Below are 24,710 nucleotides of genomic sequence, written 5' to 3' on the forward strand. Positions count from 1 at the left end.
ACCAAGGTTACGCCAAGCGTCAAACAGCTGTTTGAAATGGAACGAAACCACCCAGACTATCCAAAACTGGAATCGAACGCCCCCCCCCCCCCAGAACTACACATGCTGGCTATTGTGTTTTGCAAAATGTTCTATGGGACGTCTCTGAACGTTTTCGTTTTTCCCACAATTAGAAGTTGCCAGTATTAAACACATTGGTGTTATCAAATGTAAAACATATAATTAATAAATGGGTGAAAATCGCTTGTGTCCATAATGCGCAGCATTAATACCCACATGACAGCTCATTGTTACTTTGTAATTCTACTCCACCACAATTCAGAGGTTAACCTGGTATTTTTTACTCCACTACACTTATTTGAGTTACTTTGCAGATTCTGATTAATGATGTGAAATATAAACAACCCATAAATCAGACTTTAGTTACACCTGAGTAAAATGCAGGTAAGGTGATTGTCAAGTGCCAACAATCAGGAGAGATATTTGATAGTTGGTGCTTGAGAAGACTAAACATTTATCTGCAATTGACATGAATGGAAACGAGTAATACAATATATTCATTACTCGTTATTCTCTACTAATAGTTAATTAAAGACTATATATTATGGCTATTTTGCACATCCCTTTCAAGATTTCAAGATTTTCAAAGGTTTATTGACATATCATATACACAACTACAGTGTAGTTATGCAATGAATGAAAAACTTGGGTCACAGGTTTCTCAACAGTGCATTACAAGACATTTATCAATATGTGTGTACCTCCACCATTACACTGTCATATTCTGCACATTTCTTATTCTATCTAAGTGCTTCAACATAGTTAACATTGCAGGAAAGCAATATATTAGACGTTAAGTACTTTGTCAGGCTTAATATTTATCTGTTGATAGATACCCCCAAAGCTTTTTTCTTATTTAAAAGAAGACCCGTTTTTCTGTTTTGCACCTCCTCCTATTAATATCTTTGTACATCCTGCACTAAACTGTTTTATTGTTGAGATCACTTATAGTATCTTCTTGATTTTTTATATTCTATATTTCTATCACAGACCTTCTACTTTCCCCCTATGAAAGTATGTACTCTTAATATTTTTTAATCAAATATAACACACAAAAACAATAATTCAATAACGTGCTTTAACCACTAGGCGGTGCACACAAGGTACACACAGCCATAATAACTTTGTATTATTAGTGTAGGACACTTATGTATGTACAACATCTGATGTGTAGTTTTATTCATGCTTTCACATAATTTTACAGCATATTGCTATACTATTTCAGACTCAGTATTTACATTCTTATATTCAAAGAAAATCAGTAATATCTTTTAAAACTACAAGTCCTTTTATATCAGCTGTGCACCGTTATGGTGTAAATATAACCTATCTGTGAATTAGACCAAATGTAAAAGTCAGCCGAATTAGTGTTGATACTGCAAGGAGACGTATTGTGTGAAGAGAAATTGAAGATGTTGTTTAATTGTTGATATATTTATGATCCACGTCAAGTATTCAGTTTCGGCGGCATTTCTTCAGTTTTTCCAAAGGTCTTCTCATCAGGGCTCTATAAATAAAGAACTACGGCAGATCTGTAATATGTAATGCAGCCAAACCGTGTATTACAATGCCGTTATGTGATGACTTTCAAAGAGAAAAGCAAGAGCACTCGGAATTAAGTATTATTTTATTCTTTTAAAATGTTTTCCGGATTTCATATAATATAAACACCAAATCCCAGCATGCATTGCGGCTAAAACATCCAATCAGCGAGCTTAAACCATAGCTGAGGATCTTGGGTAATCGCTCGAAATTTCTACGTCTGTTTCCGGTTATTTTTATTTTGAAATTCAGTTCCTGACGGACGCCAAAAAAGCCCGAGATTATGGAATTAAACCAATAAATAAAAGCAAGGATAATTGTGTGTTATTGGTGAGTAAATAACAGTGTGTTATTTTGAAAAGAATAACAAATTAGAAGGAAAAAAATATTTAAAAATACAGATTTCAGTATCCTGAGGCTCTGAGCCCCATTTATTTTCCTCACAGACGGCAACAAAAGTCCGAAATTATACGATTTAAAATAAAAGCAATAACTGTGGCTTGATATTGAGTAAGAAGATGTTTTTATGAACCACACAGCTTCCGGTCTTCCAAGACCCGACCGGAGAAAAAGACGTGCTGCAGGCACGAAACACATTACCAGTAGAAATACATTGCTTTTAAAATCGTGCTGTGCAACACGAAAACAAGGGGGAAATCGTGTTGGTGAACACGAATCAATAGATTAAAAATCGTGTTGGTGAACACGAAATGCAGTGAGACTGGGTTGGGTTTCTAAGTGAGTATCTCATCCCTCTCTCTCCCCCCTGTCATAATCACTGCTCTTTATGATCGGTTTGCCCTCTCTGCCCTTTCAAGATGCGGCATGTAATGAGGGCTCTGGAGGCTTGTTGTGTGAGTGGGCTATTTAGCTATTCAGACAAGATCGGCTCACACATCCCACGCTCTCTAACTCCACTCCCGACCAATAGCTCTCAGCTGAGTACAGTGATTGTTTTTGTCCCGCTCACAAGGTCACACCATGGATGAAGCGGTGCAGACATTTAAAATCAATGCTGCGCCTTTTAGTGTAAACTCATCTGCATTATACTGTGTTATTAAAATGAGGAGTTTGATTATTCAAGTGGTGCAGAAAAACCTTTTTATTTAAAGTGTTAGAACTAATACTATAAAAACACTGCTAGTAAAAGTCAACAAAACAATCAGCAAATAGTACAAAAAACATACAAAAATCTAATTATATTAATTAGACGTACATATAAGAGTTTTCTTTTGTTGTACATTTTCAGTGTGGAGCAAAGTAAGAATACTTTTTGTACTGGGAATATTAGTAGTTAGTTACAGTAATAAGTATCAGTTTTCCTAAATTACAATAAATCACAATGAAAAACAAACATATGTTTTCAATCAGAAACAATGTGCAGACTTCACTGTCAAATTAATGAATAAATAATGAATGACCTTTCTGTTTCAGGTCAGAAATCAGAATCGGAATCAGAAATCCTTTATTCGTTTATAAATGTACATTTACACATTTGTATGTATTGCTGTAGTGTTTCAGCAAAGGGTACAGGGCAGATAAAAGACAAAACAAAAGAGTGCACTAATATATTGAATAAAAAGGCAAGCACACCTTAATAAAATTCTAATCAAATCAGTGCACATCCAAGATTGAAAAGACAAGTAAAAGCATTATAAATGTAAGTGAATGTATTAAAGTGATGAAGTAGCAGACAGTTATAACAGTTGTGTTTGGTATATACATTTGTTTAGGTTTGTTACAATACTGATAACACAACATCACATAATTCATGCCCTCTCAGTGCAGCCTTCATTTTAGATTTATAAATACATTTTATTTCCATTAGTTTTTAAACCACTACAGCATACTGCCCTAAATATGAACACATAAATATGTGCGTGAGCTTGATGCACACATAATGTTCTCCATCACTCATGGGATTTGTTACGACTGGCTCGAAAAGCCACAACACAATGAGGGGCAAAAACGCACTTAGACACTTTAATCAGCAAAACACCAAACATGATTCTATACCCGTTGACAATTTACAGCAAAATATCTTACAAATAAATACATATTGGCCTCATGCATGTTTAAACATATGCACATTTTCTATTTATATAATATCCCATTAGATTTCCAACATTGGTATTTGAATAAATACACACACATCCTGACATGAATCCACAACAAAGCTAACCGAAACATACACAAAGCAAAGCTCACTGGGTAATCCCAGATATATAAGCATCACTTATGTCACACAAAATCACGTTCTAACATATTTAATACAAGTTGTTTTATGTCCTAATTTAGTTTATCCTCCAGATTCCAAGCTTCAAAGCAGTTACTGTAGTCTAAACATATATATTATAATCCTGTCTCTCCAGTAGATTGGTTCTCGAAGAATACACTTGTGTTTGGTTGTCAAATGTAAGTACACTGTCAACTTTTTTTCATACATATTGTCATTTTTTTATTTTAATTATCAGCTTTGGACCATGGAGTTTATTTACTTATATTCTAAATATTATTGGACAAAAAACATTCAAATATATAAACGTCACAGACAGGTGCTATACATAATGGAGAAACAAGAATACACCTTAATTTAAAGAAGATACTATTACTGTCAGGGAATAATTCTGCATACATGTTTACCTTTTGCCCTCTGACGCAGATGCCCAACCTTGGGCAGCCGCTACCTCCCTTAAGGAGGGGCTGCCCTAGCATTTTGTTGTTACCAGTTTGTGACCGGGCAACTCCGGTTATTGATGTGGGACACCTGGAACACATCCTTCTCCTGGTGTAGATGACCCCGAGCCGATAAGCGACAAAAAATGTGTTTCAGTGTCCTCAGCTGTTTAGTCTATCTAGTGAAGAATGTTGATTATTACACTCTGAACTAGTTAAAACCTGTAACTACAGGAGGGTTCTTGAGCAGGGGCGGTTCTAGTTTTAATCATAAAAAAAAGTTTATGATTAAACGATTTCTTGGCTGACAGAATAGACGGAACTAACGATATTTGTCATTCTAGTCGGACCCATTAGAGCGTAAAAACTGTAACTATAAGTATCTGAAATAAATATGTGTAATGAAACAAATACCAATAACTGTATTGCATTGTTTTCTTATGCGCAAAATTACTACATACTGTCTTTTTGGTCTAGAACCGCCACTGTTCTTCAGAATTGATTGTGACATCTCAACCGTGTGGTCAACCCGTGGCCCGTGACATGTCTTGTGAATTCTCCGGCCGAAGCTCCAAATAAACCGTCAGTGTTTGCCATCAAAGCTCCAGCTCTCCTCGTGTCTCTCTTTGAGTCCTGACTCCAATTGCTTCAGAAGTTTCTCCCGCAACTACTACTACTACTACTACTACTACTACTACTACTACTACTACTACTACTACTACTACTACTACTACTACTACTACTACTACTACTACTAATTACTAATCATAGTAATACTTATAATACTAATAATCATCATAAGAGTAGGAACGATAATAACACATAATTCAAAGTCAAATAAACTATTTATTCTAAAAATAAAAACGTATGCAATAAAGAATACATATGAGTAATTATTCTTCCTAAGAAGTTTACTTTTTTGTGTTTATTAATTTGAGTCATATTATTTTAAATTCATATACAAATCTGCAGCCTGGATTTCAGATATATTAATGTATGATTGTATTACGTTTGTCCTCTCCTTAGTTTGAGTACATTGTGCAAATTGAACATTGGGACTTGTGTGTGCCTCCTCTTAAGCCCCGCCCCTGTCTGCCAGTTGACCTATGAACGGCTCTGATAAACTCGCACATGCTCACAACGTCATCACATTTCCTTTGGTCTTCCGTGTCAACATGGCGGCTTCCATGGCATCCCAGGCTGCATCAAGAGGACTGAGAACAACTACCTCAAAGCACATTCTTCTGAACAAAGTCAAGGTACTGTCACAGCTTACATGACTGACAATGTGTTTTTCACCTCACACGGGTTTGTTTTGCAGTCGTTTTGTCGGTTGTCATCGTCTCAGGGATGCTGTTAGTGGAGCTACGTGGCTAGCAGGTTAGCATGTGTGAGCACAGAGAGGTCTGACAGATCAAAGTTTAACTGACAGTCAGCTGGTGATGTAACCACGCTCTCCTCAATGCAACCTATAATAGCGCTAAAGTAGTTGTAGAAATGTTGGACATGTAATGCATTTGCAGTGGGTGAAATAGGGTAAAGTTTTCACAAATCTGTAACTCTGTTTTAAATAGTATCTGTCTTTTCTGGGATAGTCTAGTCCAAATTTGGCAAGAGTAAATGTCCTTATATAGTGTTTTTTCATTCTCAAACTGGCCCAATATGGTGCAATCTCTCCTTGCAGATTCTCAAAGTGTTTACACATTTTAAAGTAGGGTTCAGACAGTGCTAAAGCTTTATAAAAATGTCTTGCATGCTTTTACAACACTAAGAGGTGCAGAAAATAGAGGGTTGGTTGCTAAGTCATATATGTACCTTTATTTCCCCCCTAACAGCATGTATCAGTTGTATGTATATCCCTGTGTAATTGTGGGTGTTTATATGCAATTTCAATTGAATAAGCACATTTATTTTGAAGGTCAGATTTTCGTGACATATTTTTATTTTAGTATATTTTCAGTGAGCTTTGGTTAAGCACACACTGTTCATAGTTTAGTATTGAAGCAAACTTAGAGACATAGCTAACCTGAGCCCTATCTCAGATAAGCCCACAGTGAAAAGGTCGACTTGTGTACTTTGATCCTCCAGCGTCTTTTTCCGAGCTTTGAACAACAGCTTGCAGGATTTAGCTGATTATGTTTGTCTACTTTCACAATGACAAATTATTACAGTGACCTCGTCATCTGTTTTGCAAACAAAGCATTATACGTTATGATCACAAGCAGAATGTTTCAAAAGGCTGCCAAAGCCCCAAGAAAGGTTTAGAAATGCAACCGCCTGTCTGACTTGTATTGACTAACAAACAAATGCACACTTTCTGAGTATGTATATTTTTTGTAAAGCATTCCATTTTTTTGGAGAACAGGATAGATATATCAGTTTGCTCTGCTTCAAGTCCAATGCAATTCGATTTTTTTCTTCTCAGTCGGCATCAGGGATCTGTCTTATAGAATTGTGTCCATGTAGTGCAAATGTCCTGCCTGAAAGTTGAGAGCAGTAACAGTAAGTGTGGGGCGGTGGGTCAGTGTGTTGGTGTTCGGATCAGGGGAGCACAGGTTCAAAACCCCACTGTAGTCAGCATGTCGTTGTGTCCCTTCTAGGGATGCCAGCGATTATTCGATTATTCGAATATTCGCTACAGTCTCCATAATCGAATATTATTTTTAAAAATCGATTTTATTTATATATATTTATTTTTTATCTTTTTTTTTTTTTTCTGGCTTAGTTTCAACCAAAATATATATAAATATATATATATGCTAATAATAGTAATAGTATTAATAATTGTAAATGGTCATTGGTCACACCACCAGTTTGTTTTACTGTAAACTTGGAGGAAGCCTGCGTGCAGAGCAGACTGCTGCTGCAGCAAGCTACACACCAACCCCGCCCCCACCCCCCCTCTCCCTCACACGTGGTGCGACTAAAGATGAACAAAGCGGCAGGTAAAAAGATTTCCTCCTCGTGGAACTACTTCGAACTTACAAGTCCAAAGGAAGTTAAATGCAAGCTCTGTGAAAAGACGTTGGTCTATCACAGCTCAACCTCAACAATGCGTTCGCATTTGAGTGCGAAGCACGCCAAAGAGGTTACAGAGAAAGACGCAGCACAGCCGGCCATTACCAACTTCACTTCAAGGCCACGTCGTTGTGATGACATGCTTGTTTGTTGTTTGTACTGTTAAACATGTTCCAGTAAAGAAAACAACGGAGTTCCTTTTTCTTTTTCTTTTTTTCTCTCCCGTGGGGGGGGTCGGTCGAATAATCGATTATTATTCGCCAGGGCTGCCGAATAATCGATTTTGATCATGGTCAGTTTCTGGCAACCCTAGTCCCTTCAAGACGCTTCACCCCAAATTGCTCCTGTGGGGATTGCCCACAGTATTGAGTATGTAAGTCGCTTTGGATAAAAGCGTCTAACAAGTAACATGTAATGTAACAAGTTGATAGTGTAAACAACACTGGTCCAGTCCTGTAGGTACACTGTGTTTGACAAAGGATGTGTAATGCTTTAATGACTTTCAGCTCCGCGATGCAGCCATCTTACCTGGGACTAGTGTTAATCTTGCCGTTATTTAAAACATTGGTGAAGGAGGCTTATGTTGTCTTTATAATCAATTGCTCTGGTGAAACACTAATACTGTTTTTATTTAAAGTAATGAGCCTAAGATGCCTGTGAAGACTGTGGGGGAAACAGGACTCCGAGAGACACGAGGAGAGCCGGAGCTTTGATGGCAAACACTGACTGTTTATTTGTAGTTACGGCCGGAGAAGTCACAAGACGGGTGGTGTGTCACGAGTTGACACAGCGGTTGCCAAACCAATTCTGAAGAACTCTTCTGTAGCTCGAGGTTTTAACTAGTTCGGAGTGTAATAATCAACATTCTTCATCAGTGAGACTGAACAAATATGGACCCTGAATCTAACTAGAGCTCTCGTCCATAGAAAAGAATGTGCGCCAGGGAACCTTCATCCCTGAACAGTTAACTACCTCATGGCGGCTTGTGCTCTGTCATAGACTGGCAACAACAATGCGCCCAAGCTGCCTCTCCTTAAGAGAGATGGCAGCAACACCCAAGGCCGTAGAACTATGCCATGAGAAAAGAGACGGTGAGAGGAGAACATGATGAACTGTGTCCAAGGTTGAGTACCTAAGCAAATTATTCCCTAACAAAGACCATATCCTAAGGATGCATGCAAAGACCACTATTGCTTTTTTTTCATAATTAAGTTTGTTTGAAATATGTAGAAACTGTCTTTGCTTATCGAATGGGTAAACAACAAAAATGTCCGACTCCCTGTTGGTTTTTAAGACTTTTTGTTGTGCATCTCACCTTGTTACATATACCTACCACATTTGTTGGTGAAACCTGAGCAAGGGGCTGCCTTTTGGCAACTTTGTAGGGGGCGCTATAGCACTTTTTGCTCTATTTGCTCTATTCCCTTAAGAATGACATAATACTAAATCCCCAAATTAATTGATCAAAAATATGTATAACAGCAAAAGCTTGTCTGAAGGCAACGGGTGACCCAATTTGATGTATTTAGGTAGTGATTTAATACAATTTATATATTTGCTATAATTCAAATGAACAGTTTTCAGCAGATGTTACATAGTGTCAACAGGTTAGGGGTTATGTTGAAGTAAAGACTGGAATAAAACAAATAATATAGATAATTATATGAACATAGGCAATAGCGTAACAATGTCAGATTAAACATAAAATAAAAATAGTTAAATAACCCAATTTTTTGTTTTATAAATTTATATATAACATTGATATAAAGGTACAGTAACGTATTTAAAAATGTCCACATTGTACTACAATAAACAACATGTATATCACAAAATATACAATGTTATGTATATAATAAATATAACCTAAATGAAAATACTTCATATTGACTATAATATTGTTACTCTTCGTCGACAATGTTTTTTCTGGCTTTTCTCACCTCCTCTGTAGTGTGTTTGTAAATGCAATCTGCAACACTCTGTGAGGCTGCCAGTATTCCCAACAAATATTGTTTTACTCAGCGGTGTATGAAGTGTCATGTCCTCAGAGAGTACATTTCTGTTGCAACAATTCTGATCTCACCTCTTTTGGCCGTTGAACCCGCTTCTCTTCCACTGCCTCCACATGTCTCTCTCTCTCCTCTTTATTCCCCTCTCTCTGTGTCTCTATCGGCCCAGGTGATAAGAGTAATGATCAGGGATTCTCTCTGGTCTGTAGCACAGTATCAGAGTCTGCACTTATTGACAGTCAGGTATCTCTACAATAGAATCAATCAGCTTTGGCAGTACGTCAGCTAAGCCCAGGAATTCAATTTGCGATAATTCGTCAACATCAATCCAAAGGAAGCGTCACATTATAATATATAATATTATTCTAATATATTATATTAGAATATTCAGATGGTTAGGCCCCTGGATGCTCTTAAAGGGGGGAGTGGGATGTTTCCCTCTCCTGCTCTTTCTCTCTCTCCCCCCGTCTTTGTCTCATAAATCAAATCTCCTGAATTCTTGTCTGTACAGCGAGATAATCCTCTGGCTGTTTCTCACTGTCGCTGCACAGTGGTGCATTTGTAAACGTTTGCTAAAGTTTTTTATTTTTTGCAAGGTGTTCCTGCTTAGCAATAACCCAACAGTGTCGAAGCCCAGCATGGTTTGAAGGGAGCACTGGAAAGCGAGGTGGCTCAATGAGACTCGGTCCTGAATATTTTACGGAGGGGGGTGGAGAGCCCTCTGCTTGCAACGACTTCTTTCGCTGGAACTTCAAACGACGGGCGGCTTCCCCATCTGTCTCAGCAAGAACACATTTACATTTCCTCTCCGCAAGGAATACCGGAGGACGAAGCTAGCTCTAACAGGATTTGAATATCGCTTCACCAAGGTTAATAGCCATTTCTGTAGCTGGTGAGGTGCTTAGGCTTTTTCAATAATTTAGAAGGGCTGCAGTCATTAGGAAATGTTGGCAGCCACGGAAATGGGGAATGCAATGAAGGAATGCACTCCTATTAGCTAAACTTCTGCTGTTTTTCCAGTGTAGATAACGAGGGAGAAGTGGGAGTGATGTTGAGAAAACAATGTCAGTGATTGCTGACAGATGTAATTCATTAAAAGTGCAGTATGTTGAAGATAACGTTCAGCCGCCAAAGCTCATCCATCATCTCTGAAATTAGGCCTTCAAAAATATTGTAAGTATAATTTGGATTTCATAATTCAGTTTGCCTGGGGCCGCTCCATACGAATATTTTGTTCAAGACATGGAAACCTGAGTTGCCTTCATCAGTGTAAAGACATTTCAACCATGTCAATCCGACTGCATAATTGTGTTGTGTTGACAGATCAATAGGGGTGTCACAAACATTTCGACTTCAATGATGCTGGAGGATTTTCGAGCTCAACTTTATCTGCGTTAGCCATTAATTTTTGACAGTTCCTCAAATTACTGACTACATTTGAACGCATCCCTCTGACCAGCTCTCATAGTATGCCTCTCATCCAATGAAATGACCTGCTCGCTCTGTGACGCGTTGAACCCAATGTGAGCAAATGACTGCGACGCAGCACCTGAGATTACTTCCAAAAAGTTGTTCACGTTCTCAATTTTTTACGTTTAACGTTATATTCGTTCGGTAAACTTCGGTACACACCTGTACCAAACCGAAGGGCGTACGTGTACCGTTACACCCCTACAGATCAACAAGGCTCTGTAAACACAACAATATTGCCAATATACCACAACCAATAGAGAAGCTTCCAAAGTGATTAGGGGTGTAACGGTTCACAGAAGGTTCGGTTCGTACCTCGGTTTCGGGGTCACGGTTCGGTACGGGTTCGGTACAACAAGAAAAAGCAAAAAAAAGTCCCAAATGCATAATTCCAGGTTTGTTGTTATTTATTTTTTGAACAGTAGTGCAAGTTTCAGTTTAAAAATAAGGAACTCTGACATTTTGAATAATTAACTGTATTAAAGAGTTAAAAACAAACTACAAACAGTACCACACACACTCAGATGGCCATATTATCTATAATGGCTGATGTCAAAGAAGTGCCACAAACTGCAGTTCATCTAGTGGCCGGGATGGATGCAAAAAGGAGCAATTCCCATAGACCCCCATGTTAAAATGCCCAACTTTACAGCAGAAATAAACATGTTTCTAGCCTGGATCCAATAAAACTTATTCTGGATATAGTTAGATTCCACCTTCATGACAATGGAATAGGGAGTGCATTTTTTTTTACCGTGAGTTTTTATAGTAAGTAAAGTAACTTTTGCCGTGAGTGAATGAAAGTATTATTTCTTCTTGAGGTCTGCAGTTTAGCGTGTACACATTTGCTGAATATGAAAACACTCAGTGTGTACCCACTGTGCGACTGTCAAGGATAAACAACCTGTGCCCCCGATATATGTTGTATGTATTATTGCTACACAAACATTACATTGCAGTTTAAGTGTCGCCAACTCCGTTTAAGAGATCTCTCCCCCGTCTGTGTGCGAGGGGGCGGGGCAGTTTACACACACACAGCTGCTACATGCAGCAACACACACACACGGAGGAGATGGCGGAGAGAACGCGCTCCGAGGTGTGGTTAAACTATAGCCGTCTCGATGTGGACAATGCTCGTTACCAAAAGTGGAATAAGAGTTTAGCATGTAAGGGCGGTAACACGAGCAATGTGTCTAAACATTTAGCAAAAGTGCTCCACATCCAGACGGAGGAATGCACCGGGTTCCACTGTCTTTCTAGTAGCTCTGTAGCCCCCTCCACGAGTAACGTTTCCACGTCAGGTGTTATGTATGCTAGCAGCAACACACCGAGTTAACACAATTATACAAACATGGGTTATGATTAGAGGTAACTGAGTTATTTATTTTGTTAAAGTTTCAACTATTCTGTTTACAGTTCTGTCATCACATTATTTAATACGATTTGTTAAAATATTGTTGTTTCTTTTGATGTGAAATATTATGTATTTAATTTAAATAAAAAGCAATGTTAGTTTTGTTCACAATTTGTTTAGTTAGTTTACCTTATTTTTTTCTCCAAAAGAACCGATAAAAGTAATTTTAAAGGACCGGATCGATAAGACGTAGACATACTTTATTGTCATTTCAACAAGACACAGAGTGTACTATTAAAACGAAATTTCGTTGTACTGGCTGCATGAACAGGACAATATAACAACGTGCTAAAATTGTACATATAAATAAATAATAGTGACATGGTGCTGATAAAATTAAAGATAAAGTGTGCGTTTAAAATATAAAGACTTACTATACATATAAATAAAATAGACATACTATATAACAAATATGTGCTCTTTACACAGCGTAATGTAATCTTTATGTTACTGGTCTGCTTGCTGTTCAGCAGTCTGATGGCTTGGGGGAAAAAGCTATTGCAGAATCTGGCTGTTTTGCTCTTAATGCTGCGGAACCTCTTGCCGGAGGGCAGCAGGCAGAATAGCGCATGGTGAGGATGAGTGGGGTCTTTACAAATGTTCTGGGCTTTTGTCAGGCAGCGTTTCTGAGTGGTGTCTCTGATGGGAGGGAGAGAAACTCCGATGATCTTCTCTGCTGTCCTGACCACTCTCTGCAGAGACTTCCAGTCTTTGGCGTTGCAGTCTCTCGACCAGATGGAGATGCCGCTGGTCAGCACGCTCTCTGTGGTTCCTCTGTAGAACGTGGTGAGGATGGGAGGGGGGAGCTGTGCAGGAAGTGTAGGCGCTGCTGTGCCTTCTTAAATAGTGATGTAGTGTGAGTGGACCAGGTAGACTGCTTGTGATATGCACCCCCAGGAACTTGGTGCTGGCTGTAGTCTTCACTGCTGTGCCGTTGATGTGGAGTGGGGGTGACAGTGCTTTTTGTTCCTGAAGTCGACAATGATCTCTTTTGTTTTATCGACATTCAGGATCAGGTTGTTGGTGTTACACCAGTCCGTCAGATGTTTCACCTCCTCCCATGTAGGTCTGTTCGTTGTTGTCCCTGATGAGTCCCACCACTGTTTTATCGTCCGCGTACTTTATGATATGGTTGGTACTGAACCTGGAGCATAAGCATAAATGGTAAATGGACTGTACTTATATAGCGCTTTATCCAGTCTTTAAGACCCCTCAAAGCGCTTTACATACTACATGCCGTTCACCCATTCATACTGAGCAGTGTATGTTAGGACATGCACTAACATACATACACATTCACACACTGTTGGCCATGCCATCGGGAGCAACTCAGGGTTAAGTATCTTGCTCAAGGATACATCGGCATGTTGACTGCATGGGCTGGGATCGAACCCACAACCTTCTGGTTGAAAGACGACCGCACTCCCTCGCAGCCACAGTCGCCCTAATAAGCGCTATCGATAAAAGTAGTAGTACCGTTAAAGCCTTAACGATACCCATCCCTATGTGGCCGCCGTGCCTATGTTTTTTGTTTTCACTGCTAATTTATGCTTATGTTCTATTAGTGCATTCAAAAATCATTAATGAAGTTTCAGCTCAGACCTCACGCTTAATATGTCTCCCCCTGGCCCACCTACATTTCTCCAGGCCCACCCACACAATAATTCCTGGCTACGCCACTGACGCTGACACACCGTCCTCGTCCGATCCACCACTCGCACACTTCATCGTTATTTAGTCCGCAGGGAACCCGAAATGTTCCCACACAGCTGATTTAAAAGAAGCAGGTGGGTTCTAGCTTCTGTGTGTTATCTGAAATCGCCATACTAACTTTTCTTCTTCTTGTATTTTGTTCGTTTTGTTGTTGTGTTTCTTCTTGTTCTTCATTTGTTGTTTAAGGGCGGCTGACAAACAGCTTTTAGGCGCAATACCGCCCCCTGGATTATAAATAGTGTAATGGATGCTGCCCTGAATGACAGACTTTTTTCCCACTCGTAAAAAAAAGGCGTATTCGTCGTTTGACTGCATGTGCCGAACCGTGACGTCCGAACCGTGACGGTACGGGACGAATACGGATACCCTTACACCCCTAAAAGTGATACATTGTTTCCAAACCGCTGGCAATCATATTCTGCTGACACAGCCTCAGACATTTTGGTTTAAAATCAAAATTCGCAAAGCTTGTTCATCATAGATACCATTTTCATGACAACTGTGTAAAAGTCGGATAAACACAGTTTATTAACTTCATTGCTGTTAACATTCTGACTTGTATGTTGGGGATGAACTTTGACATAGTTGCGCATCCAACTCCTCATTACAGCGTTATCTTCCCTTCAACTCAACACCCTTGAATATGACTCCGACTTACACCCTCTTATTAATGATGCTAATTACTTAAATCCCTATCTGTCGAGACACAACAGTCAGGTTTTCCTTTCTTAAGCCTGTCTGTGAGAGATTAGACCCTACCCTGTCTAAAGACCTGTCAATGATGGAAATCGCCCTGATCTAAATCCTGGAGCCACGCTCTACTGCTGCCGCCTCTGTCTCTGCTCCACAGTCCTGCTCTCTAACAGACAGATGTCATTTTTCTCTCCATACTCTGATGGTCTGAGCACAACCTTAGCTCTAAAGAGGCAAGGACATGGAAAGCTTGTGTGAATGCAGTAATGACGGCAGAAAGTGGCCTTCCTCTTTTGTGCCATGCATGCGACCTTACATCATCAAAGGAAAAAGCTATGGTTCACCTCAAGAGCGGCTTGAAGGAAAAGTAAAGGCTAATTATTGTAAATGCTGCTGGTTAATATGTTTGAGGATGAGTCATTGGGCTTTTGTTAAGCCAAATCTCAGTGGCCCTACGTTTTTACAATTATAACATCCCTGCTATCTTTGCCATTACTCCTTTTTCAAATCTATGGAGGAGGAACGAAAGCTGAGGTCAAGGAGAGGAACTTCTGCCACGAGTACTTTAGTCATTTAAAGAGACCAGGCTAGATGGCTTTCTGAATTAGCCCACTAATGCTTGATGAGGCATGCTCTTGTTACATGGCTGTCTCTAAGTGGAAATCTGCCTGTGATTCACACTGGCCTGTTTATGCAGAGAATCCACATCAGCTCTGCTTCTTTGCCTCCTCTATTTCCTTTCCTGCGTGTTGCCTCTCCCATGGCTTTCTACATAGTGCTCGTCTAATTGCAAGACAGCCTGTATTTATGAGTTGCAGCTAAGTAGCAAACTGCCACCTCATTAGCGGAAAAACATTCCACCGCCATCAGTACGGCAATGAATTTGATCGTCGCTCTGAGTACAGAGCTGCGCTCCCTGATTCAGCCTGTGCTCATTGAGGTGGACACTATCAAGTTCCCCTTTTTTAAAATATTCCCGGATGGTTAGCTAAATGGATGGGGAAAAGAGACGAGTTCATAACCTGAATGGGAACAAATCAATTGCATAGAATTGGTGAACTGGCAATCAGTTAATTTCTTAAACATTTGATAATGCCCCTTGAGGGTTCTGGCTCTGCAGTCATTTGTCGTCACTAATAAGGATAAGTGTCATTTGAAAGGGGTTATGGCCTGGCCATGACAAGTAATGAGGAATTTAACCTCCGCAGACATCCGGGGATACTACTGTATACTACGAAATGTTCAGTGCCTTTTTTAAAAGCTCCAGTGGTCCACTCGCTGTGGTTAGCAGTTAAACACAAAATGCTGTTTTGTGCCGTATCTACTCGGTACAAGTGCTTCCATTATTGCTTCTTTTTCACAAATGAACCACAGGTTATACTTTTAAGAGTTTAATGTGTGCTGATGAAGCAATACGTTACTGCAACACAACGGTGCACAACAAACCCAACAAAAGAAAACATACAACAAAACACTATAGGAGAAAATGCTCCAATGCTGTTTAAGCTATTAAGCCTAATGCTAACAGTTGGTAATTATCACATTATCACAACACAAAGACAAGTTGAGGCTATGATGCAGCCATAATGTCATAAACCAAAGTATTGGATGGATAACAAAACGACCTGTTGATGGCAAAGTCAGAAGGTGAATAAGTATTAAGATCAATCCTGAGGAGTACATGATCATTTCCACCGAAATTCGTCACTCGGCAACCACACGTGGTGGATGAAAAAGTCACCAAATGAAATAATTCAATGCTTTGGAAACCTGAATGTTTGTACCAACATTTACTTGAGAGCATGGCAATCCATCCAATAATTGAGACATTTCACCCAAGAGTCTTTACTGTTGAAAGGACCTAAAGAAAATCATGTTTCAGTTAAAGGTCTGATTTGTCTCGTTTTTTTTAATTAGTTTGCTTTTCTTTGATTTTGTTCTCAAATGTTTCCCTGGCAATTGAATAAAACCCCACTTCGGCAAGCCATCTCAGGTTTTGATTGGATAGGATAACCCTGTGGTAATTCTAAGGACAATCACTAGGAGTATGTTGAATCTTTGAATGATCTCAAAGGCCCCTTTGAACCCCTTGAGGATTTGAGTCTGTAAGCTTCTCTTCCTGATCTTAAAGTGGAGTCATGTGGGGCCACATCAATACAGATTTGCAATTGCCTCATGAATATGCCTGCTTAAAATGATGCCTTAGCCTCAGTAGCTATTAAAGCAATGGTCTTTTTTTATGTTTGGCATGTAGTCTCTGAGGAATCGATCGTGGATTGACATATTGAGAGTTTCCCCTAATGGAGCTGCACTTTGTCCGGCCATCGAGACTTGTTAATGATGATAGCCTCTGTGTGAGTGGCTCGTGGCCTATTCTGAGTCCCTACTTGTCTTTACTGCCTTAATGCGGCTCTTCATACGGCTTTATCTATATTCATAATTTATAAACTTGGGGAAAAAACTCCATGAATCAATTTGTTACTTTTTTATTGACTTCTGAGGGCTGGTGAGTGATGAAGGCTCCTTTCAGGTGTCCTATAATATATTGATTGGCTCATGCAGCAGCAACCACTTTGCATGTGTCCTCCACATCATCAATCAGAGCTTTTCTTCAATATGTCCGCTGATGTTCTTCATGGCAGAACACCGGGTGCCGCAGCTTTTCATACTGCTTTGAACAAAGAAAACACGGACTGAAAAATCAAAGTAGGACATGCATTCTCCAACAAAAACAAAACATCATGTCATGAACATAGTTAAAGGTCCCATTTCTACTGATCATAATTGTGTGTGTGTGTGTGTGTGTGTGTGTGTGTGTGTGTGTGTGTGTGTGTGTGTGTGTGTGTGTGTGTGTGTGTGTGTGTGTGTGTGTGTGTGTGTGTGTGTGTGTGTGTGTGTGTGTGTGTGTGTGTGTGTGTGTGTGTGTGTGTGTGTGTGTGTGTGTGTGTGTGTGTGTGTGTGTGTGTGTGTGTGTGTGTGTGTGTGTGTGTGTGTGTGTGTGTGTGTGTGTGTGTGTGTGTGTGTGTGTGTGTGTGTGTGTGTGTGTGTGTGCGCCTGCCTTGTGGCAACTCAATATTGTGACACAGCCACGGGCCTGTGTTAATTGTTCGAAATTAATCGCATTTTTAATCAAATATACATATTTGACCTGAGAACAGTGAGAAGCAATTTTCACATGGATTTTACTCCAAGTGGTCTACAGTCGAGTGCAATCCAGTGAGCTGGTTATTTTCTCAGACGTGGACTTACTTATCCTGGCCCTGAAACCAGTCATCAGTGGTTGAGTGTGGGTTGGGTCAGGGTGTGGTTCCTTGCACTCGGACTCGGGCTAACGTCCACGCTAGCTGCTACATGCTTTGCATTTAGGTGATACTTTAGGCTTGATGTGCTGCGGTGATATGCAAATTCTCAACCGTGCTCTTATCGACGCTTCCATCCGTCCGTTTTTTTAAAACAAAAGTTCCCATCCACGGGGCCGACCAAAGCGGTCTCATCAGCTTGTTCGTTCATGTTTGACTATTGTTCACCGTGGTTTGTTGTTGTTTGAAGTCCCATGCTGAAGTCATGAACGTTAGTTGGTGCTCCAGTATAATCGGTACGCCTGAAACTCATCCAGTGAGAAACGTTCCGCTGTGCAAAAATAAGTGCGATTAAAATGCGTTAATTTTTGTGTAATTAATTAATCTTAATTAACGCGTTAAAGTCCCGGCCCTAATATATTTATATATACTTTTGTGCATATACAAAATGAGAGAAAATAGTGAAAAATGTCAAGAGCCCATGCTGACTATTGAAATTGTGATATTGTTTCATCAGACCCACAGTCCAAGCCATGACAATATTCTGTTCACTTCGTAGAAGGAAACACAGAGTGCAAAATGTTTCCTTCATTTAGCTCTGTATGTAGGATTTTGTGATGGTGTGTCTAACCTCTGTTTTCACACTACCTCAAGGCTTTATTTCCATGTCAATGCATGTGCATCACACAACACCTTCCATATGCATAACCACATGCTGAGTAATTGAATGAATCATTGAAATTAGCATCAGCATGTATGAATTTATGGACTCACTAAAAGCTAGCATGAGCTGCCGTGTTGAAACCACATTGCTGACACCCGTAGATAAATAGCCTGTGTTCAGAGATAATGTTCCCTTAGTGTTGCCACCTGCCACAGCGAAATCACATCTTCACTCTATATCCTATCTCTCTTCTCATCCAATCATGAAACAAATGCGTTTTTTGACCTGCCGTGTCAACCCTTTGCATTTTTGAGTGACAGATTAACGAGCGGCGCAGCATTGACTGCCTGCTGTTTATGGGCCTGATCAAAGGGGATCGCCTGCTTTGTAACCTTCCCCTGTAAATTAGGGTTTATGGCTGCAATACATGTCCATAGGAGCCAGAACTAGTCTGTCAGATGGCGACTTTTTGACATTGTCTCTCTCATAGTGATAAAGACAACTGCTTTAAATGAGCCCGAGGATATTGACTCCTTCCGTGTTGCAGAAGGGCAAACGACCGAGTAGTGGCATGTCTTGAAATGACTTTGGAAAGTGCCACGATTAGACATCCCCTCTCTGCGATGACACTTCTCACCACAAGTGCGATTTGACTTTGTGCATGCTGCTCTCCAGCAAACATGAGACTGCACAATTCTGGGCCTCTCCGGCGAAGTCCCGATGTTGCGTGATGCTGTGCTGATTACCACACGGGCCAGCCAAAGAAGTGTTTTTGGAGGAGTGGCGATGACTATGATTTTGTCCTTCAAAGCCACTGGTGGATCAGTACAGCTGCGACAAGGACTCTGCAATCTGATGCAGCTGCTGCACATACGTCCTCTCTGACTTTGTGAGGGCACAGCCCACTCAGGGCTCTGTAAGAGAGCTGCCGTATGGTGACATGGTTTATTCAGCACATTTCAATGTTCAAGAGTCCTTTGTTTTTACTTTTTTAACTTATGTCAACACTTTAGTTTTAGGATTTGTCTTTGCGAGTTGTTGTTTTTGCTTTTTTCTTTCTACATTTTTTTTTGCCAGCACAGTTGGTATTTAAATGGTCTTTACTTCACTGCTTCGTTTTAATTGTTTAATTATGTTTGGTAAAAAACAAAACTGCTACACAAAGAAACCCAAGTGTTTTTCCTTATTTTCCAGAATATTATTGTATCAAGGATCAAGTCAACACATTTTTTAATATTTCCTCAACAATTGGCCAACACATATTTTGTATTTAAATGTGTTTACTCACTCTGCATCGTTTTAAATATAACCCTTTCTTCAGAAGGATCTGGTACAAGGAACCCAATTATTTAGTTTTTCTAAAATATTATTTTAAACCCAAATGTTAATTGTTGTTTAATTGTATCATATCACCACATCTTTTAATTACATTTATTTATCCTACCGTTTTTAATTATCATACCAGAGGCTTAAAAATAATTGTATTGCCAAATGGGAGACATAACCACAAGAGGTATACATATTTAATCGGACAACAAATGCCTTCTTATGACTTATTTCTTCACACTTTTCAAGCAAACCGCCTCTGCTATGATTATCTTCTCAAACTCGACTTTTATTTTACGTGAATGCAGTAGTTAAGAGTTATTTGTGCAATTTCTCTCCCCCTAAGCAAACTGCAAAACTCACGAATTGCATACATCTTAAAGGGGACCTATCATGCAAAATGCACTTTTTGATGTCTTTTATACATAAAGATGTGTCCCCGGTGTGTCGGGGAACTCACGTAGCGTCAGAAAATAAAACCCTCTCTCTTTTCCTCCGTACCCAAATCTCTAAAAACGGCACTACAACGGAGCTGATCCAGATTTGTGTCCGATATGACGTAATATCAGAAATGTGGACCCACGGCCCTATCAGAAACGTTGCTATCAGAAACAATGCCCGACTGTTTTGGACGTAATTAGTCGGTGTTTACATTAGCATCGCTAACACTCAGAGCTAACCTGTACTGGAGAGCATGTGTGTGAAGAAGCAGGAAGTAAAAAGGAACTCACCATGTGGTATAACCGGCAAGAGAGAAAGCCTTTGAGCTCCATACTGTTTCAGAAATAATCCTTGATAATCCATGATATGGCGTTTCATCACGGCAGTATTTAGTTTAGACAGTAGCTGCCGGTCCCGCATGAGCTCAGACCTCTCCTTTATTTAATTGTTATTATTATTTTTATTTTTAAAGCTTTATACCCTTTTATACCCCAAATCAGCGCTTTTGAAACAGGAAGTGAAATAGAGGGATATGAGGCATGGCTAGAATGGGTGATCTGTTTGGTATTTTGAGAAAAACACTTAATGGACATGTTTTGTATATGTCTGAGGCCTAGGCTATTGCCTAAAAATAGCATGATAGGTGCACTTTAATTTGCAATACCTTTTTTTTATGTTTAAAAGAAAACCTTTTTTAAAGAGAGAAACAAAAGGTTAGCGTCCACCTAATCTATGGTGTGTGACATTTTGAAATCACTCGCTGAATGTCAAGACTCTTGCTGCAAGCCCGCTGACAGCAACATTCTTTCAAGGAAGAAGTGTTTCCTTGATGTGACCTCAGCTTCCTCCTCATCTACTTAATTGCACTTTATATCGCTTTTAATCTAACGCGAAATGCAGTTTCAAGGGAGTAAAACATAATGGAGATGATCACGGACTGTTATGAGAGTGGTGTCACCTTATATTTCTTCAGTGATGGCATGTTTTAACCTACTTAAAGTGCATGTGTTCCCGAGCTAAAAGGAAAGTCAGGTACGTGTTCTGTGGACCTTTCTGGAACCTGCCTCTGGTGTTTTGACACTTTGTCAGAAAGACTGATTTGAACGAAAGTGAAAGGAGCTTTGCTTATTGATTCATTAATAACGTGAATGCTTTCATTTCCATGTTCCAGCTCGCTCTTATTTTTTTCTATTAGTTTTTTATGCCATTAGTGCTCCAGAGAGATTCTGTCAATTTTGATTTGCACAATAAATCAGACCTGTTCCTTAAAAGTCTTTGTTTCCCTGGCTTTCATCATCTCCAAACAATAATGCAGCTGTTTATCATTGCCCTGGCTCCAACTCTCTCTTTTACATTACATTGCATTTAGCTGACGCTTTTATCCAAAGCGACTTAAAATAAGTGCATTCGACCAGGAAAACACAACCTTGAAGAAAACTACTTGCTACTATGCCCCAATTCTCGTCACTTGGATGAACTCAGGAGAAAGTTCTTGAGTGCTTTTGTGTGTAGGGGAGCTTGCTTAGAATATTTATGACATCCAGGGCCTACTGTATGTCAGAGCTTACGAATTTGTTTGTGCCATAGTGCGTCTTCACCAGTGTGCACAGTACATGCTGTGTGTCTATTGTTGTCTTTGTGCGTGTGTGTGGGTGTATTAAAGGTCCCATTATTACCCGTCCCCTTGTGTGTTGTGAAGGTTTTTCTACATGTAAACGGTCTGCAGTCACAAACCCTCAAAGTACACCCTGTAGCGAGTAAAACTCTAACACAGAGAAGACCTGTCTGTGCTGCCCCAGAACGCCTCTTTGGACATTTCTCTTTTTCTTCCTGGTACTAAGTGACGTAACGACGACGCAAATGGACCAATCCGCGGAGCTCCTCACACACACACACACACACACACACACACACACACACACACACACACACACACACACACACACACACACACACACACACACACACACACACACACACACACACACACACACACACACACACACACACACACACACACACACACACACACACACACGGACAGGGTAGATTGTCTCTAGAGTGCTGCTGATGATAATTACTGTAGAGAGAGGGTCTCAGCGGACGGAGCCTTGCTGCCATTCACCGCTAACTCAACTGCTTTCTTCCACGGCAACACTTCCCTATTATTATACCTTTCCTGTTGAGACCTCAGCAGTTTAATATCTGCTAACACTAAGCATTGCTGCGAGTGGAGGATATCATTTTGGTTACGATTATACTCTATGGAATTTGGAAAAGGTGAATTATATGGGGAGTAAGGGGATCTATTGATGATTTATCCATTTTCCAAGGAGGAAAAAAATTCTGTTTTAGAACTCTTTGTCTTGTAAAAAAAATCCTTGTGATTTTGCTCCTAATATTTTTATGAACACGGGAAGTTTTCCTTTTTTGTAAGAATTTGGGGGATTTTCAAGCTTTTATTTGAAAGTGGGCTCGAGAGATGATTGGGAAAAAGGCAAAATAGGGTTGAAGAAAGGCTTTCTCAATGTGGAAACATTTCATGGAAATGATCGCGATTTTAAGGGAATTAGCAGGAACTCAATTAAATGGAAAGATCTGATCACCTCCTCGTGCTGCATTTACCATACACCATGCAGATAAAACCTAACCTTAATATGTACATAATACATTATTTTGCCCAAAAAAGTCCACTATTTTGTCTGAATAAATACAATATGAAATGTGCCATGTGCTAACTTACCGATCCAGCAAGTTAACTAATGATGAGAGGTGCTTTATTTTTTGAAAATAAAAATAATGAAAACTGCTCAATTAGCTGCACCCCGCACTGAACCAGCTAGCTAGCAATTACACGCAGAAGGTGTTAACAAGTTAGACGTTTACACTTTGCTTAAGGCCGCCTTCTGCTAGTGGGAGGCATGTGGCACAGTGGATAGAGCCTTGGTGTTGGCATCAGGGGGGGCACAGGTTCAAACCCCACTGTAGTCAGCATGTCATTGTGTCCACTTCACCCCAAATTGTTCCTGTGGGGATTGTCCACAGTATTGAGAATGTAAGTCGCTTTGGATAAAAGCGTCTAACAAGTGACATGTAATGTAATGTAATGTCCTAAACAAAGTAAAGTAGTGACTCCAGTAATAAAGTCAAATGGGGGTGGGGGGGGCACTTTGCACTAGGGCTGCTCAATTAATCGTATTTTAATCGCAATTACGATGTTGGCTTGCAACGATTATGAAAACAACATAATCGAAATAAAACGATTATTTTTTTATTTTCTTTATTATTATTTATTTAAAAAAAATATATAGATTTTTTTTTTTTATTGGTTTTTCAATTGAATTATACTTAAAGTTCAGGGTAATCAACTGTTAAAAACATACTACACCTTTCTTTTTCAATAAATTGATGTTTTCAAAGTAAATGGATAATAGTTTTTAATAATCGAGCAGCCCTACTTTGCATGCTTAGTGATGCTTTTACTAACACCTATTTAATGGGAGGCTGACGAATGATCTTTACATGAGATTAAAGAGTAAGATGTTGTCTTTCACCGGACACTTATATATCTCCTCACACCTTATTATGAAACATTCTGTTCTTTCAATTATATTTGAAGTCATTTGATTCTAAGATATAAGCATTGTGTTGCATTGTTTTACTATAAGGATCTATTTTTATAACTAATGAGAATGTCTCCTAAAGAACATGTTGGCAACTCTGTGTTTTCTCACCTACAGTTTACCTGTGAATGGTATCGGGCCAGATGTGCCTGTATGCAGGTTGTACTACACTACTGCTTGACTTTGTACTGACAGACTCCACAAATAGCTGCGGTAATACCAAGCCTCACTCCATCTTTTTAATTATGAATTCATGTAAGAATACCTGCAATGTCAACAAGTCAAAGCACGAGGAGAAGTACACAATAGAGAGAAAGACTTACTGTTGCAATTCACTGCTCAGTAATAACTGTGGTTTGGCATCTTGCCACAATCGGAGCATAATCGAATACAAAAAACGGCGTGTGATTTCTACGCAGGTGAAGTTGGAAATGTTCAATAACAAACATGTCTGTCAGATCATTACAAATGGCAGAACAATTCAAATAGTCAACATCATTTTCAATCTCTAATATCAACACTTACACACTATTTCATTCACATTATCGCTGCATATGTTCGTTCTTGCTCCTCATGTTGTGATATGACCGGCACCCTCACTTCTCTTATTGCTATTTAATTTGCACATAGTTAAAAAAACAACAATTACATGCCTGAAAAATGCTGACAAAAGCATTTAGATTCAGGAGTTATCATGGCGCATCAAAGCATTGCAATTTGTTTCCGATTAGATTTCTCGTCTGAATCCCAAAAGCATTCTCATGG

The 24,710-nt window shown here is 39.5% G+C and overlaps 1 protein-coding gene across 1 annotated transcript in view; it reads left to right on the forward strand.

Moving 5' to 3' along the window:
• Positions 1 to 5,433: 5,433 nt before the first annotated feature.
• The window catches only part of suclg2 (succinate-CoA ligase GDP-forming subunit beta), a 119,100-nt gene continuing 99,823 nt past the window's right edge, over positions 5,434 to 24,710 (forward strand). The window contains exon 1 of the mRNA XM_034083331.2: positions 5,434 to 5,537. Within this exon, the coding sequence (XP_033939222.1) occupies positions 5,454 to 5,537 (84 nt within the window). The 5' untranslated portion in view covers positions 5,434 to 5,453. The remainder of the gene's footprint in view (positions 5,538 to 24,710) is intronic.

The sequence above is a fragment of the Pseudochaenichthys georgianus genome, chromosome 5 (genome assembly GCF_902827115.2).
Source record: "Pseudochaenichthys georgianus chromosome 5, fPseGeo1.2, whole genome shotgun sequence".
In the NCBI taxonomy this organism is placed as follows: Eukaryota; Metazoa; Chordata; class Actinopteri; order Perciformes; family Channichthyidae; genus Pseudochaenichthys; species Pseudochaenichthys georgianus.